This window comes from Furipterus horrens, unplaced genomic scaffold (genome assembly GCF_987537825.1).
Source record: "Furipterus horrens unplaced genomic scaffold, mFurHor1.1.pri manual_scaffold_7, whole genome shotgun sequence".
NCBI lineage: Eukaryota > Metazoa > Chordata > Mammalia > Chiroptera > Furipteridae > Furipterus > Furipterus horrens.
The window spans coordinates 27,333,291-27,348,215 of NW_028327177.1; the positions used below are offsets into that span (position 1 = coordinate 27,333,291).

The window sequence follows — 14,925 nt, forward strand, 5'->3', positions numbered from 1 at the left end:
AGACCATAAGAGCCTTACCCTTACACATGACTTTTAATAAACTTCCAGTTGCTTTCCTTTAAAACACTTGTGTTTTACTTAAAACCCCCACACAAGTGTAATACTTCCATCAAAACTTGCTCAGTTCTGCCTGGCAGATAACTGCTTCTGCCGTCGCCTGGAATTGTATCAAGTTGTCTCTGCTCATCTCAGCTGCTAGGCTCTAAGCTCCTAGAATTCAGTTGTCTTATTCACCCTTTATCCAAACCAAACTGTTATTCGCATAAAGGTAGTTATAATAATGAAAATGACAGTTTGTGCACATCGTTCCGGCAATCTATGACGCAAGATTTGTACTGTATTTGTACATCTAAAACTTTTTCATATTAAATATCTCTAAATTCTCTAGTAAGTTTATATCAACTCTGTATTAGTAAGATCAGTATCTCCAATTTACTAAGGAAACCGACTCAGAATCAAAGGTCACACCTAATCACACAGGTGACCTCAACAGTGAACTGCAGGAGGAGCGCCAGAGGCCTTTTGAACTCTTTCGGCCACCGTCTTCGGGTTCTCTCTGCTCCCTCTATCTATGCGCGTGCGCGCTGCAGGCGTGTCGTCCATTTCTCCATCCTGAAGGACGTTGGTGTTGAGGCAAGTAGTGTTCGTTTTGCCCCCGTTATTCGGGTTCCCACAGCTGTCGTGTCCGCTGCTTGAACTTCAGCAATGAGGGGCAGGAGCAGCGCCAGAGGCTGTCTTGGGTTTGAACCATGATACCCATCTCGGCGGTCGGGGAACCTCAGACCTCTGGCCTGCGTCGACCCCTACACGACCCCCGCCGCGGCCTCAGGGTGTCGGCGGGGTCTCGTAGGGGCAGTGCTGGGGTCTCAAGGAAGCAGCCGGGCTGCGGGATCGTTCCCGGGGACGTCGTACTTTTCCCCCAGTCATTGTGACCTTGGTTAGGTCATTTGACCTGTCTGGTCCGAGTGTTTTCGCTTTACTTCACTTGGCCGTCACGGGGGTAAGGGAAGCAGCCAGCAACGGCTTCGCTCGGTAGCGTTTGCGAAGGGTCACCGTCCCTGTGGCAGGAGGGGAGGGCCGGGCTTCCTGTAGCCTCGCTTCCGCGCCCACTGCCTTCCCACCAGCCTCACCGCAGCGTTAAGGGAAGGAAGGGCTGCGGGGAGGGCCCGCGCGCCTGGGCCTTGGAGCCCTGTGGCCAGGCCGCGCAGCGCCGGGGTCTCAGGTGGGCCCCCCAGCCAGCTGATGGGTTCCTGTCCGAGTTTTAGACGCTTTGTGTGCCCCAGTGTTCTCATCAATAAAATGGGAATAACAGCTTGTTTCACAGGGTTGCCTCGGAGATTGAATGAGTTGATAGTCAATTTGCAGAAGAGTCGGTGCTGTAAATGTGTTCGCACTTGTCAGTCCGGAGCCACTGCTTACCTTACCTGTATTTGGGAGAGGTTTTTGTTTGTAGTATTCGCTTCTTATATACTGTGGTGTTGCAATGACCTTATTTAGGGTATTCGTCCAGCATGTGGGAATGTTGGACCGGAACGTGCTTCTGGTGTGCGGATCGTTTTGAGCTAAGGGCAGTTTCCGCTTCAGGCATAGGAGAAGCTTTTGCTCCTCCCTTTAACTACTTAGAAAAACTTGAACTAGAGGCTTTGCCTGTGACAAGAGATTCTCATCCATAATCACTTTTTGACCCACCTCTATGGCCAGGCAAACTTTTTTTTTTAACCAAGCATCTGTTCTTATCCTGCTGTGACCCTTTGAAGCCCCCAAGGTGTATTACCTCATCCCTAGCTCAGGATGTCTAGACCAGATCCCCCTTTCTGTCTCTGAACCTCTCCTGCTTGTGGGGCTCCCATATGTATGCATGTATTAAATTTAGTTATTTTCTCTTGTTAATTTGTCTCATGCCTATTTGTTTATTAGACCAGCCAAAAGATCCTTGAGGGCTGAGGGAAGTTTGTTCCTCTCCCACCAGCCTAAGCCTTCAATATCTTAGGCTTTGTGGGAGGAATCAGTCTACTATCCTCCCGCCCTGGGCCTTTGTAGGTATTAAAACGCATTATGCATAAGAATTCTTTAGATATGATGTTCTAATAATTTTTAAAAAATTTTATCTACCAAGGAGAATACAACCGCCATGTCTTCCAGTGCTTTGGCAAAACCTCAGATGCGAGGCCTTCTGGCCAAGCGTCTGCGAGTTCATATTGTTGGAGCCGTCCTTGTGTCCCTGGGGGTTGCAACTGCCTATAAGGTATGTATGTTCCATTTTTACTTTGTTCTTATGGTCCCAAATGTGTTTTAAATATAAAAATTATTTTATTTTCAAAAGCAGTTTAGAGTCTTTTAAAGACTTTATAATATGCTTCCTTCCACTGGCTCTTCCTCCATTCACCTCATGTATGGGGAAGCACCTCATCCCCACATAGCTTGTCCTCCATCTTTAAATGAAGCTGTATTATTTGGTTGGCCAAAAAGTCAGTTTAGTTTTTTACATAAAATAAAAGATACATTTTTTGTTTTCACCAATTACTTGGATTGATTTGGATATTTTGAGGCTATCTGCTGACTCCTGGGTGGGTAGAACGTTGATTGTTCTCAAAGTCTTGATTTGATTGCTGTCAGCTTCAGCTGGTCTGCCCGACTGTGCAGCATTGTCCAGGGAGAAATCTCCAGCAGGAGACTTCGCCAACTGCTTTTGACATGTTTCATCATCATAGCACCTTCTCCATACACTGCACAAATTGTTTTTTGTGTTTCAGTTGTGTTTTTATTTTTCTTGAAATAATAATATGCCGAAAATGTTGCCTGTTTTCTTCCATCTTCAGTATTAAAAATCGCTACACAGAAGTTCATCAATATTGATTTTTTTTTAAAATGCACGCTGATAGCTGTCACAATACGATCTAACAAAGTTGTTTCAAATGAAGTAAAAGACAACTAATTAAGCACTACTAGAGCCATCTTACAGAAAAAAAACCAAACGAACTTTTTGGCCAACCCAGTAATTTGCTAGGGCTTCTGTAACAAAGTATCACAAACTGGATTGTTTAAATAATAGAAATTTTATTTTTTGTTTTGGAAGCTAGAAATCCAAGGTGGTTCAGGACCGACTTCTTTTAAGGCCTCTCTCTTTGGCGTGTGTGTGGCTGTCTTTGTCTTCATATGGGCCTCTGTATTAGCATGTCTCTCTCTGAATTTGCACTTAAAAGGACATTTAGTCACGTTGGATTAGCCCCCTACCCTAACAAAAAAACTCAATTTAATTGACTTTTTAAAGACCTTATCTATAAACATGAATTTGGGGAGACACAATCCAGTCCATAATATGGGCTATAATTGTGGATGCTAACAGCAACCACAAACGATTATTTTTAGAGCAGGACTTTTTCACATTTTTTTTTTTTTTTTAAATCATGCAGTTTGCCTCTTTCTGTGAGAGGGGATAGAATGGGCCCATTCTGCTTGACCAGAAAATTCTGATTGGTTGATAAGATTGTTTCTGGAAGAGGTTGATTGTTTCTGGAATTAGGTCAGGTCTTAAATCTAGGTTTGGTATCATGGGCTTGAGCACAAGTGCCATTTTTGGAATGTGATTTTCTTTTTGATAAGTACCTTCAAGAATTGTTGCCACAGGAGAAAAGAAAATGAAAAAATAATTGTTGCCATAGAATTTCATTTTAACGCTTTGTCTTCTGTAGACTTTAACGTTATGCTTTTCTTTTCTTTTTTAGTAAATTTTTTTTTATCGTGGCAGAATGCACATAAATTAAACCATTTTAAGTGTACAGTTCAGTGGTATTAAATACTTTCATAATGTACAGCTTTTTAGATTTCTAGATATCTTTCTTTGACTCTTCCAGTCTACACGTGCTCCCTAACACAGGCACCCAACAAGGAATAATACCTCCCTTGGCAAGGAGGACCCTCCTTGTGGCGTAGTTTCCCTGAGGCTTCCTTCTCCCTCAGATCTTTGTCAATGTCTCCATCCTTTGTCTTCGGAAATAGAGGGTTCAAGTTAGAAGTGAACACAGACTTACTGCGATTTGTGTTGTCTTTAGATAGTAAGTTTCTAATAATCTAAAAAATAAGCTGTAATGGGATATGCTATTTTTTAGTTTGGTGTGGCTGACAGAAGAAAGAAGGCATATGCAGATTTCTACAGAAATTATGATTCCAGGAAGGATTTTGAGGAGATGAGGAAGGCTGGTATCTTTCAGAGTGCAAAGTGATCTTGGAATGTAAAGGTAATACGATCATTTTAAGTTACTATTTAAAAACTTGTTAAAATTGTGGTACAATACATATGAAATTTACCGTTTTAGCTACTATTTTTAAATGTATAGTTCAATAGTGTTAAGCAGATTCATGTTGTTGTACAATCAATCTCCAGAACTCTTCATTATGCAGAATAGAAACTACCCATTTAAATACCTCCCCATTCCCTCCCACTCCTGGCAGCCACCATTCTCATCACACAGTATTTTTTGTGACTGGCTTACTTCACTTCATGTAATGCCCTCATCTGTTACAGCATGCGTCAGAAATTACTTTTTAAGGCTGTGTATTATATTTTAGGTATATACCACATTTTGTTCGTTTATCCGACAGACACCTGGATTGCTTCCTTTGTTGACTGTTATGTATAATGCTGGTATAATGTTTGTAAATATATCTTTGAGACCCTGCTTTCAATATTTTTGAGTAAACAGCTAGAAGTGGAATTGCTGGATCATATGGAAGTTCTATTTTTAATTTTTTAAGGATCTACCATACTATTTTACATAATGGATGGACCCTTTTGCACTCTTACCAGTGGTGCAAAAGGGCTCAATTTCTCCACATCCTCGGCAGACTTGTTTTCTGTTTAATGATGTTGAGCATTTTTTATCATGCTTGTTGGTCATTTGTATGTGTTCTTCGGAGAAATGTCTGTTCAAGTCCCTGGCCCATTTTTAATCTGATTGATTTTGTTGTTGTTGAGTTATAGAAGATCATTAATTACCTATCTTTGTGGGTAATTTTTGACTATATTTGTGAGGGCTTATTTTTGGGCTCTGTTCTGTTGCATCGATTTATATTTCTGTCTTTATGCCAGTACCATGCTGTTTTGATTACTGTAGCTTTATATTAAGTTTTGAAAACAGGAAGTGTTAGTCTCCAGCTTTGTTTTCTTTTTTATGATTGTTTTGGCTGTTCAAGGTACCTTGAAAGTCCTTATGAATTTTAGGATAGGTTTTTCTATTTCTGCAAATTCTTTTGGGACTTAGTAGGAATTGCAGTAAATATGTAGATCACTTTGGGTAGGATGAGCATCTTATAAGTATTCCAGTTCATGAGTACAACATATCTCCACTTATTTGTCTTTAACTTCTTTCAGTGTTCTGTAGTGTACAAATCTGGTCTCTGTGGTTAAGGTTATTCCTAAGTATTTTGCTCTTTTTGATGCTATAGTAATTTTCTCATTATTCATCGTTAGTGTGAAGCAACAAATTTTGGTTGATTTTTGTATTCTGCAACTTTGCTGAGTTCTTTTTTTGTGTGGAATCTTTAGGGTTTTCTATATAGCATGTCATCTGCAACCAGGTAGTTTTACTTCTTCCTTTCCAATTTGGATGTGTTTTCTTTCTTTTTCTTGCATTATTGCTCTGGCTAGGACTTCCAGCACTATGCAGAAGAGAAGTTGTAAGAGCTGGTATCTTTTTTTTTTTTCTTAAAAGGCCTTTATGTTGACATAGTTCTCTTTGGTTACTGATTTGTTGAGTGTCTTTGTAATGAAAAGGTAATGAATTTTTCAAATGTTTTTTCTGTACCAGTTAAGATGATCACACCATCCTTGTCCTTCCTTCTGCAATGTATTACATTGATTGAATTTTGTATGTTGAATCATCCTGAATCCACATTTTGTATGTTGACCAGGAGTAAATCCCACTTGGTTGTGGTGAATAATCCTTTTAATGAGCTGTTGAATTCTGTTTGCTAGTGTTTGGTAAGGATTTTCACATCCATATTCCATATTGTTCTGTAGCTTTGTAGTCTGGCTTTGGTATCAGGATAATGTTGGCCTTATAGAATGTTTGTGGCCACAAAAGGAGACATAGGAAAGCTTCAGGAAAATATGCAATGGGCAGTCTCTCCCCACCCAGAAATGTTTTTTAAAGATGTCAGAGTATCTTACTATACAGAAATAAAAATAAGCAATACATAGAGTGAATTTGAAAGTGTTCCCTCCACTTCAATTTTTTGGAAGATGGCTTCACTTGTGAAGCCATGTGATCCTGGGCTTTTCTCTGGGAGGTTTTTGATTACTGATTCAGTCTCCTTACTAGCCTGTATTACCTGTGCCCAATTCATTCCTTGGTAGTTTTTGTGTTTGTAGGAATCAGTTTCATGTAGGTTATCTAACTCTTGATAGTACAATTGTTTGTAGTATTTTATAATCCCTTATTTCTGAAAAATCACTTGTAATCTCCTTTCATTTTTGTTTTTACTTATGAGTCTTCCATTGTGATAAAAGTTACTTTATATGATTTCAATCTTTTAAAATCTAGTGAGTCTATGTTAAGTCTATGGCTTAACATGGTCTATCTATCCTGAAGAATGTTCCATATGCAGTTGAGAATATTGTATTTTCTCTTTTGGGACTGAATGTTCAGTGTCTGTCAGGTCCAGTTGGTATGTAGTATTCAAGTCCTCTCTTTTGTACATGATCTTCTGTCTGATTCTTCTAGCCATGATTGAATAAGTGGGATATTGAAATTGTCTACTCTTATGGTAGAGCTGTACATTTCTCCTTTCAGTCCTGTTAGTGTTTGCTGCATATATTTGGAAGCTCTAATGTTTAGTACCTACGTATTTCTAATTGCTCTACCTTGGCAAATTGGCCCTTTTATCTTTGTACAGCACTTTCTTTGTCTCTTGTAATATTTTTTTGAATTAGTCTGTTTTGTCTGATAATAGTATAGTCACCATTGCTCTTTTACTATTTGTATGGAGTATCTTTTTCCATCCTTTTACTTCCAAACTATGTGTCCCTAGATTTAAAGCCAATCTCTTTGTACAGAGCATATATTTGGATTCTGTTTTGTATCCATCATTTGATTGGGGAGTTTAAATCATTTACATTTAAGGGAATTACTCACAGGGAAAGACAGTCTATTGTCATTTTGTGGATTTATATCTGTTTTACCTTTCAATTCCTTAACACCTTCCTTTGTGTTTGGTTTTCTTTAAATGACATTTTGATTTCTTATTTCCTTTTGTAAATAGTCTGAATATTTTCTTTGTTGCTACCATTGGCATTACAGAAAACATGCTGAAATTAAACTGATAATTTCAATCACAAAAATTCTACTCTTTTACAACTCTGTTTTCCCACTTTACTCACAAATTTATATATCGTACACGCATTAACAGATTTTCCATGCTTTTGTCTTTTAAATCCTATAAAATTAAAAGTGGAGTTATAAAACAATTACAGTCATACTGGCTTTTGTATTTGTTTATATGTTTACTTTTACCAGAGATCTGTATTTTCACATGGCTTTTGAGTTACTTGTCCCGTGTGCGTGCTTTTATTTCAACTTGAAACTCCCATTGCAGGTCTAGTAGCAATGAACTTCTTGCCTCTTAGCTTTTGTTTATCTGGGAATGTCTTTAATTTCTTCCTCATTTTTGGAGGGCAGTTTCCCTGGACATAGTATTCTCCTCTGACAGGGTGATTTTTGTGAACACTTGAAATATTTTACCTTACAGCCTTCTGACCTGCAAGGTTCATGCTGAGAAATCCACTGATAATCTACTGATAGGCTCCGTTGTAGGTTGTGAATTGATTTTTCACTTTGGGTTTTGACAGTTTGATTATAATGTACGTGTGTCTTGCTGTGGATCTCTTTGGGTTCATCCTACTTCCAAGTAACTTCTTGTATTTGTATGTTTCTTCAGATTTGGGGAGTTTGGGCCTTTTTTTCTTCAAATAAGTTCTCTGCCCCTTCTCTTCTTTTAGGCTTCTATAATGTATATATTGGTCTTCTAATGACCTCTGTAAGTTCTCATTTCCTTTTTTCTTTTTCTTTTTGCCTCTTAAGACTCAATAATTCAAATAAACTGTTTTCAGGTGTGTTGGAGTCTATTGTTGAATCCCTCTAGTGAATTTCTCAATTTGGTTACTGTATATTTCTGTACAATTTTGATTTTTACAGTTTTTTTTCCCTTGTTGATAATTCTCATTTTGTGCATGTATTGTTTTGCTGATATTATTTAGTTGTCTGTCCAAGTTTTCCTTTAGCTCATTGAGCATGGTTAAGTTGTTTTAATGTCTTTGTCAAGTAAGTCAGAGGCATGTGTTTTCCAGTGGCGGTTTCTGGAGATTTTTGTTCCTTCGAATGGGCCCCGCTTCTCTTTGTGTCTCGTGATCTTTTGTTGAAATTTAGGCATTTGATGAAACAGGCACCACTCCCAGTGTTTGCAGACTTGCTTCATACCGGAGATGTTAACTAAAGAGCCTGGCATGAAGGCTAGGGTTGTCTCAAATTTTTTCTGGGGCTGTGTCTTCTCTGAGTCTTTGCCAGTGCTTTTGTGCTAATTCCCAGGCGCTGTATACTTGGTCGCCTTAAGAGTCCCTAAGATTCTCACCGCTTCCTCTAAGTAGTCTTAGCTGTCCTTTTGTATTCCTCAGCCCATGTGCCGTTGTTTGTTGGTGCGCACGTTTCTGCAGCCCCCACTGCCTTCCGCAGCTTTCAGTCTGGTATCTAAACTGTGTCCCCATTCCTGTGGTGCTCTGAGTGAGATAGGCAAGATAGAAAACAGTCCCTAAAGGAGCCAAAATGTTGCAAGCAAGTGCTACTCCTCCTTGTCCTGAGGGAGAAGATGGAATTGATTGATTAGTTTCCTCCTGACAACACTGCTGCACTGGAGAAGGGGATAGAGGAAGGGAGAGAAAATTTTCATGAAATTTCCTGTTCTGAGTGGCATTTTCTGGTGTAGGCGTTGCTTGATTGCAGCAGCTTCATAACTGGTTTCTAGAGTTCTCACAAAGACGTATTGGTCCATATGTTGATGCTTTTTCTGTGTGGGAGTGTTGAGTCTGGGGCTTCATAGCCCACCATCTTGCTGGCTTAGATTCAGACATTTTATGCTGCTATTAATTGCTAGATTGGCATTAGGAAAATCCTACTTTTAGAAGTGCTTTAAAAAGTTTTGACACCTCTTGTTAGTTGGGTGTCCACAAGTGACTTGGTGGCTTTCCATAGATTTTGGTTTGGTCTGTCATATCCACAAAGTGCTTATGCGTCACTGAGAGTGTGAATTAAGGTTTTACATCTAGAAAAGGACTGAAGGGATCGTGTGCTGATGAAAGGTCATCCACTAAATTGATGTGAAAGCAGGTGTCAAGTACCTGATGAAACTGTAGTCAGGAATCTTATTCATGAGTTTTTATTCTAGCTCAACAAAAAAGCAAGCTAGACCAATATAAGTAGAGTTAAACATTTTCTCCACCACTCCAGTGTGAGTTTGATGTGACAGAGGGGATGTGAAACTGCTGTTTTTTTCAGGTAGACTGTAGCCAAAGGAGCACTCCAAGTGCCATATATATAGTGTGTCTTTTCCAAGTCTGGGGATTGGGAGAGGGACGTACTGCATTGGACTTAGATCAGTTTTATGAAAGACTCAAGGGTAAATTTGAGTAAGTAACTATTTCCTAATATAAGATTCAATTCTATAATCCATTTCTATAGTTGTTTATCTTGAATATCTGAAATACAGATAGGCGCATGCTCTACTTAGCCATAGAATTACTTGTAAAAAGTTCAAAGAACTTTATTTCCAGTTGATGGGAAATTGATGAGGAATTATGCCTTTTTCATACTATGACTATTAGGTACATTTGATAATTCACAAAGTATCCTGAGATTATTTTAAGATAGAAAATTAAGAATCATAAGGATGATCTGTGTTAAATATGTTTTACAGAAAAAAAGACTGAAGGTAAAAGGGTCAAGGAAATATTAATGGCTTTGTGTGGAATCTTTAACATTGCTGTTTTCTTATAACTTGGAAATTTTCATATTTTTCACAGTGGCTATGCATTTCATGATCAGATGTTAAAAGGATGATTTTAAATGTTAGATTTTTACATTTTTATATTAAGTTGATCATGTTTAAAAATCAGTAAGAAAAAAATAGATTTGGAGACAGAAGTAGCAGTTGTTTAGAACATGTGGGTTGCTGCTTTTAAGAAGAGTATGTGGGTATGAGATGGGAATTAGGGGATACAAGAGAAGAAAAAAATAGTATTTGGAGAGTGAAAGCAAAAAGCCAGAGTAAGGCGTGGCAATATCTGAAATGGAAAAGAGGCTGGCCAGGGCGCTCGATGGCGAGTGGACCTGGAGCCCAGGTAGTCTGAACTGGGCTTCTCTTGGGCTAATGGCGACTGAGCAAAGTGTGGGCCACTCTCAGGTGATCTCAAGGATGGTGGGATACTGAGACTGCTTGTCATTAACTTAGCCACTGTGTTTTTCTCCACAGAATTTCTTTGGGTTGAATTTCATGGAAGTTTGTCACTGACCTGTGTTCCTGAACTATGAAACATGAATGTTTGAGCCAAGGAATAGTTTCTCTTGATAAATAAACAATTAAGAAATACTGTGGCCAGTAAGTCTTTGCTTATTTATTCTTAATGATATAATTCTGAGCACTTGCATTGGAATTGGTTAGGGATTTTAACTGTTTATGGACCTCATGAAGATAACTTAATTTCAGTATTAAAAATATCATGATTTTAGGACATTTTTATTACCATGATGTATTGTCCATTTCATTGAGATAGACTGCTAAGTATGGCTTTGGGTCCTGGGTCATTGACTTAAGGGGTTTCTGTGAGTCCACATGACTATTATACTGTGGGCTCTTAAAGAGACAGGGATGGACTTTCCAATAAAATATGTTCTTGGGCTTTACTGTTACTCTTTGGTAGCACTCTGGATCAACTACCAGATAGATGTAACAGGTAATTGAAATTTAAGGTTCTTTACTCAGTATTGCTTTATTAGAGCTAACATTGCAACTCGGAATATACATCTCGTCCTGTTACTTAACTGGAATTGAGTGCCTACTAATGACTGACAGTGCACTAAGTTTTCAGGAGAGGTCTGAGGATCTTTTCCCCTTTATTTCTTTTTGGTTGTGATCAAAATAATATCACAAAGACCTTTAAAATCAAGTTCTTTTTATCCAAAGTTAATTTACTTGATTGTGAAACTGCTTATTTTTTTAAAACTCAAAACTTAATTTTTAAGTGAGCTGAATTAAGCCCAGGTATAAGTGAAAACCTGCATTAAAAAAAAAAAAAAAATCTGGTGACAATACACATTTAGGTGTGGTCATTAATTCAAGGATTCCTTTTATTTTAAACAATTTTATGTAACAGTTCTTAGAAGTAGTATGCAAAATTACCATAAAAGATATAAGAATACATATTTACATTCTTAAAAAGTTACTCGAGGTTAATTGACAAAACTGACAGTTGCCTAAATGAGTATGATACAACAAACTAATGGAGGAACCATTATTTCATAGTCAGTTTGAATTGTCCATTAACAGCTTTGCTTTCCAGATACAACTATGCAGTGACTACTTAGGCCCATAACAGGTGGAACTTTAAAGATCAGCAGACATTTGAAATTGAGTTTTCTTAGTGCCTCACAATTGTAGGTAACAGGTTGTAGGCCCAGGTTTAGAATTAATCAATAGAAATGTGGTTCATTGTAGTCTGGAGATGTTTATGTAGTCTAGAAATATTTACTGAATATTAAGATGATGATTGGTGACCCAAGGATCTTGAGCCAAACCAATCGTTAAATGCAAAACAAGTCAGTTCAGCAAAATAAACTATTTGGTCTGGTTAATTGTTAAGGCTAATGTTGGGGTTCTCAACTCCCCTCCAGTATGAATCCTTCTGCTAAACCCCTTTCACAAGGGAAGTCAAAGGTAGTTCCTAGTAGTGGGTTTTGTTTATGGAACTAAAGAGGCTCACTTGAGTACTTTGGGTCTTTTTCACTGGTAGACAAAGATTTTCTCTAAGATGAACTTGTAAAACAAACTGGAAAAACATTTTTCCAGAATATACCTGGACAGACATCACAATGTTTGGTAAATTTCAGTAAAATGCAGACTTTACACAGCAGCTTCCACTTAAAAGAATAGTATCACAGATAGGTAACAAATTTAACAAGTTAAACAATACAATACTAAACATTTAATTTCATCTAAAGGCTCCAGACTTTTGCAGATGAGGGTATTAGGCAAAGACATTGTCTAAGCCTACAATCAGATGCCCCTGGAAAGGAAGTTTTAATGATGTCTCTCAATTCTAAGGCCTGACCACATTTTACATTAGAGTTGAGTGTTAACAGATGCTAATTATACCTGAAATTTTAGCAAACAACAGAGAAAAAAAGACTGCATTTTTTACTTTTGGTAAGACTGCATCTTACAGGATTGTTAGTCATTGTCCCCAAATGGGGAAAAGAAGTTTGTTATCACTCCATTTTATTAAAGCATCTTAGTTTTAGGGAGGAGGAGGAACCTGAATCTTTAGAAGCAGCCAGAAAGTTACTGTAACTACAAAAAAGTGTTGGCTTGATGTTCATATTGGATGTCCGGGCTTTCTTATTAAAAAATAAACTATACAAGTAGGAATCAACATCTCAGAGGAGGGAACTCAAGGGAACCCTTTCCGCAGGGCTTTATTTTTCACCATAGTGAACTGACTAATGAAGACTTGAGCAAAATGTGGGTCAACCATGTACTGGTATGTTTTCACCGTGGAGGGGAGAGGTTCCACCGGCATCACAGGGCATGGCGTCTGCACGGACGAGCAGCTGGGGGCCAGGTGGCACGACGTCTTGGTGATGTAGTCCACAAGTCTGTTGTACTGCTGCTCCGACAGTCTCTCCCGGACCCCATCCACCTGGGATTCAAAAATAAAAGATTGGTTAGTCGCCAAACTATTCATAAGGAGACTGCCATAGCAAAATTATTCACTCTTTTGCTTGATCCATATGATACATTCTTAGGTTATCTAATAAATGCATTTTATCCAAAACAGTGCTTTTATTTTTCCTCTGACTGGCAATGATAGCACTGATTTCAGCAGTATAACAAAAGATAGCCTCCTTTGAATAAGCACTTGGTATTGTGTATAATTCCCATGTTTCAAGTTGACAATAACATTTTACTCATCAACTATTAAAACATCTGTCACTGTTCTTTATTAACCAGCCTAGGAACAAAGAGGTGCGCTTCCTCTGCTTAAATCTAATCACCATTAAAAGGTCTCTGAAATAAAAGCTGTCTGCCTGTCTCAAACTTCCTCAGACAGAACTTTTTTAGTTAGAAAAGCGGGGCAGAGCACCTCTTTCAAACCAGTGGCTTTGGACAGAGCATTAAGAAAATACCTTTTGAACTGTAACATTTACTGTTTTTATAAATACCAGGATTTAAAGCCAGAGAAAATAAAACTGGGCAAAGGAAGAGGAAATTTTTATGGAAAAGAGGAGGATGCAAAGTACATTTATGGTTCATAAAAGTCTGGCTCATCTTCAGTGGAACTCAAATAGAACTGAGATATACTACCTAAGTTCTTAAGCGAGATTTTCTGAGAAAGCATCCATCAAAGGCAGTTGGAGCTATAAATTTTTCCCACCCTGAAGCTAGTTAGCTAGTGTATACGACCATCAGGTGGCGAGGTAAGTTTCCAATGTAACTGCTGATCTGTGGGAATCGGGTAGCCACTGACCTCTTAGTGGTCTTTACCTGCTAAATGCTGGCAAGACCACTCGGGAAGAATTAAAAACATTTCAATGAGGGCTCTTTAGTTCTCAAAGTAGTAGTGTAAAGAATATGTGTATTTCTGTGTAGGGCACAAACAAATGTGGCCAAGGGTGTCTTAACCAGAGAGCCAGTGGGATGGTAGAGAGTGAAAGGGGCCTGCCAGAATAGCAAGTAGAGTACCTGGAGTATCTGTTAGGGTTTGGGTCTCATATTTTTAGCTTGGGAAGGAAAATAAAGGCCCCCTAAGATGCACTGACCCATGAAAACTGCACCACCAGGCAAAAGCCAGAACGCTGATATCATTTGATGGGGTCAGAATTCAGCTGGAAAGCTTTGAATACACAAAAGTCTTAATTGCTCCTCCTGAACAGCAGCACAGGAAAGCCAGTGTTGTGAAAGGAATCTGGCCAAGGAATAAATTGACCTTCTGACTCATTTTGAGCCTCATGAGGGATTTCAATAACGTGCCAGGCATGTTAAGCAATTATTACCCTAAAAATGGCTGCATTTAACCAAGAAAAGCAAATGCTGATTTTATAAAAAATCTGAATCCTGCCATATTTGAATACACTGAATGATGTAATCTACAAATTAATTCCTTTTAAAATTCAAAGGAGCTGTGCTTCCTAGTCTCTAAAGCAAAAACAAGAAAAGCCATTTTATATAAAGATCTTAAAATACTGTTTGTTTTCCCTGAAGAAAGCGTATAGGCTCCCTCACCCAGCTCTGAATCTGGGTTAGGCTGGTGTGCACTGACATGACCAGGCCAGCTGAGGGGAAGTCACTGTGCCATGCAGCACCACTGAGTGTCCCTCCCCTTTAGAAAATAACATGAATTATAGCACTCCTAAGGAAAGATTTACTGTCTCAGAAAAAAAAGGAGTGTTTTGTTCTGCAGCTGGGCTCTCCTTTGGGGTAAGTTGGGGAGGATGGGGCTTGGACAGAGGACTAAGGGGTAAGTTTTTTTATGAGGAGTTGAGGGGAGAATTTGGAGGATGAAGGCATACGGGCTATCCCCCATTTCTGTCCGGTTGCCAGGTGCTGCTGTGTAGGCTCGTCTGTCTCATAGCTGCCCTGCAGATCCTGCTCAGTCTTTTCCTG

General features: G+C 38.8%; 2 protein-coding genes across 4 annotated transcripts in view; one reads left to right on the forward strand and one right to left on the reverse strand.

Annotated features, from left to right (window-relative positions):
- The first annotated feature begins 575 nt into the window (after positions 1-575).
- COX6C (cytochrome c oxidase subunit 6C) lies at positions 576-10,635 on the forward strand. Of its 3 annotated transcripts, none has more exons than XM_090283518.1 (4): positions 576-633; positions 2,117-2,245; positions 4,110-4,238; positions 10,519-10,635. In XM_090283518.1, exons 2-3 carry the CDS (start codon positions 2,132-2,134, stop codon positions 4,221-4,223), a joined length of 228 nt encoding a protein of 75 aa, XP_090139644.1. In that variant the 5' UTR covers positions 576-633; positions 2,117-2,131; the 3' UTR covers positions 4,224-4,238; positions 10,519-10,635. The 3 variants fall into 3 exon arrangements, with proteins under 3 accessions (XP_090139644.1, XP_090139645.1, XP_090139646.1); XM_090283519.1 differs by lacking the exon at positions 576-633 and adding an exon at positions 646-1,000; XM_090283520.1 differs by lacking the exon at positions 576-633 and adding an exon at positions 1,204-1,222.
- Positions 10,636-12,224: 1,589 nt separating this feature from the next.
- VPS13B (vacuolar protein sorting 13 homolog B) overlaps positions 12,225-14,925 on the reverse strand; it is a 714,607-nt gene continuing 711,906 nt past the window's right edge. The window contains exon 62 of the mRNA XM_090283521.1: positions 12,225-12,961. Coding sequence (XP_090139647.1) covers positions 12,713-12,961 — 249 coding nt within the window. The 3' untranslated portion in view covers positions 12,225-12,712. The remainder of the gene's footprint in view (positions 12,962-14,925) is intronic.

Excerpts from the sequence above, each read along its gene's own strand:
- COX6C (XM_090283518.1), top strand. The coding sequence starts at position 2,132 with ATGTCTTCCAGTGCTTTGGCAAAACCTCAGATGCGAGGCCTTCTGGCC. Across the intron at positions 2,246-4,109 it reads GGGTTGCAACTGCCTATAAG|TTTGGTGTGGCTGACAGAAG; the intron begins GTATGTATGTTC and ends GCTATTTTTTAG.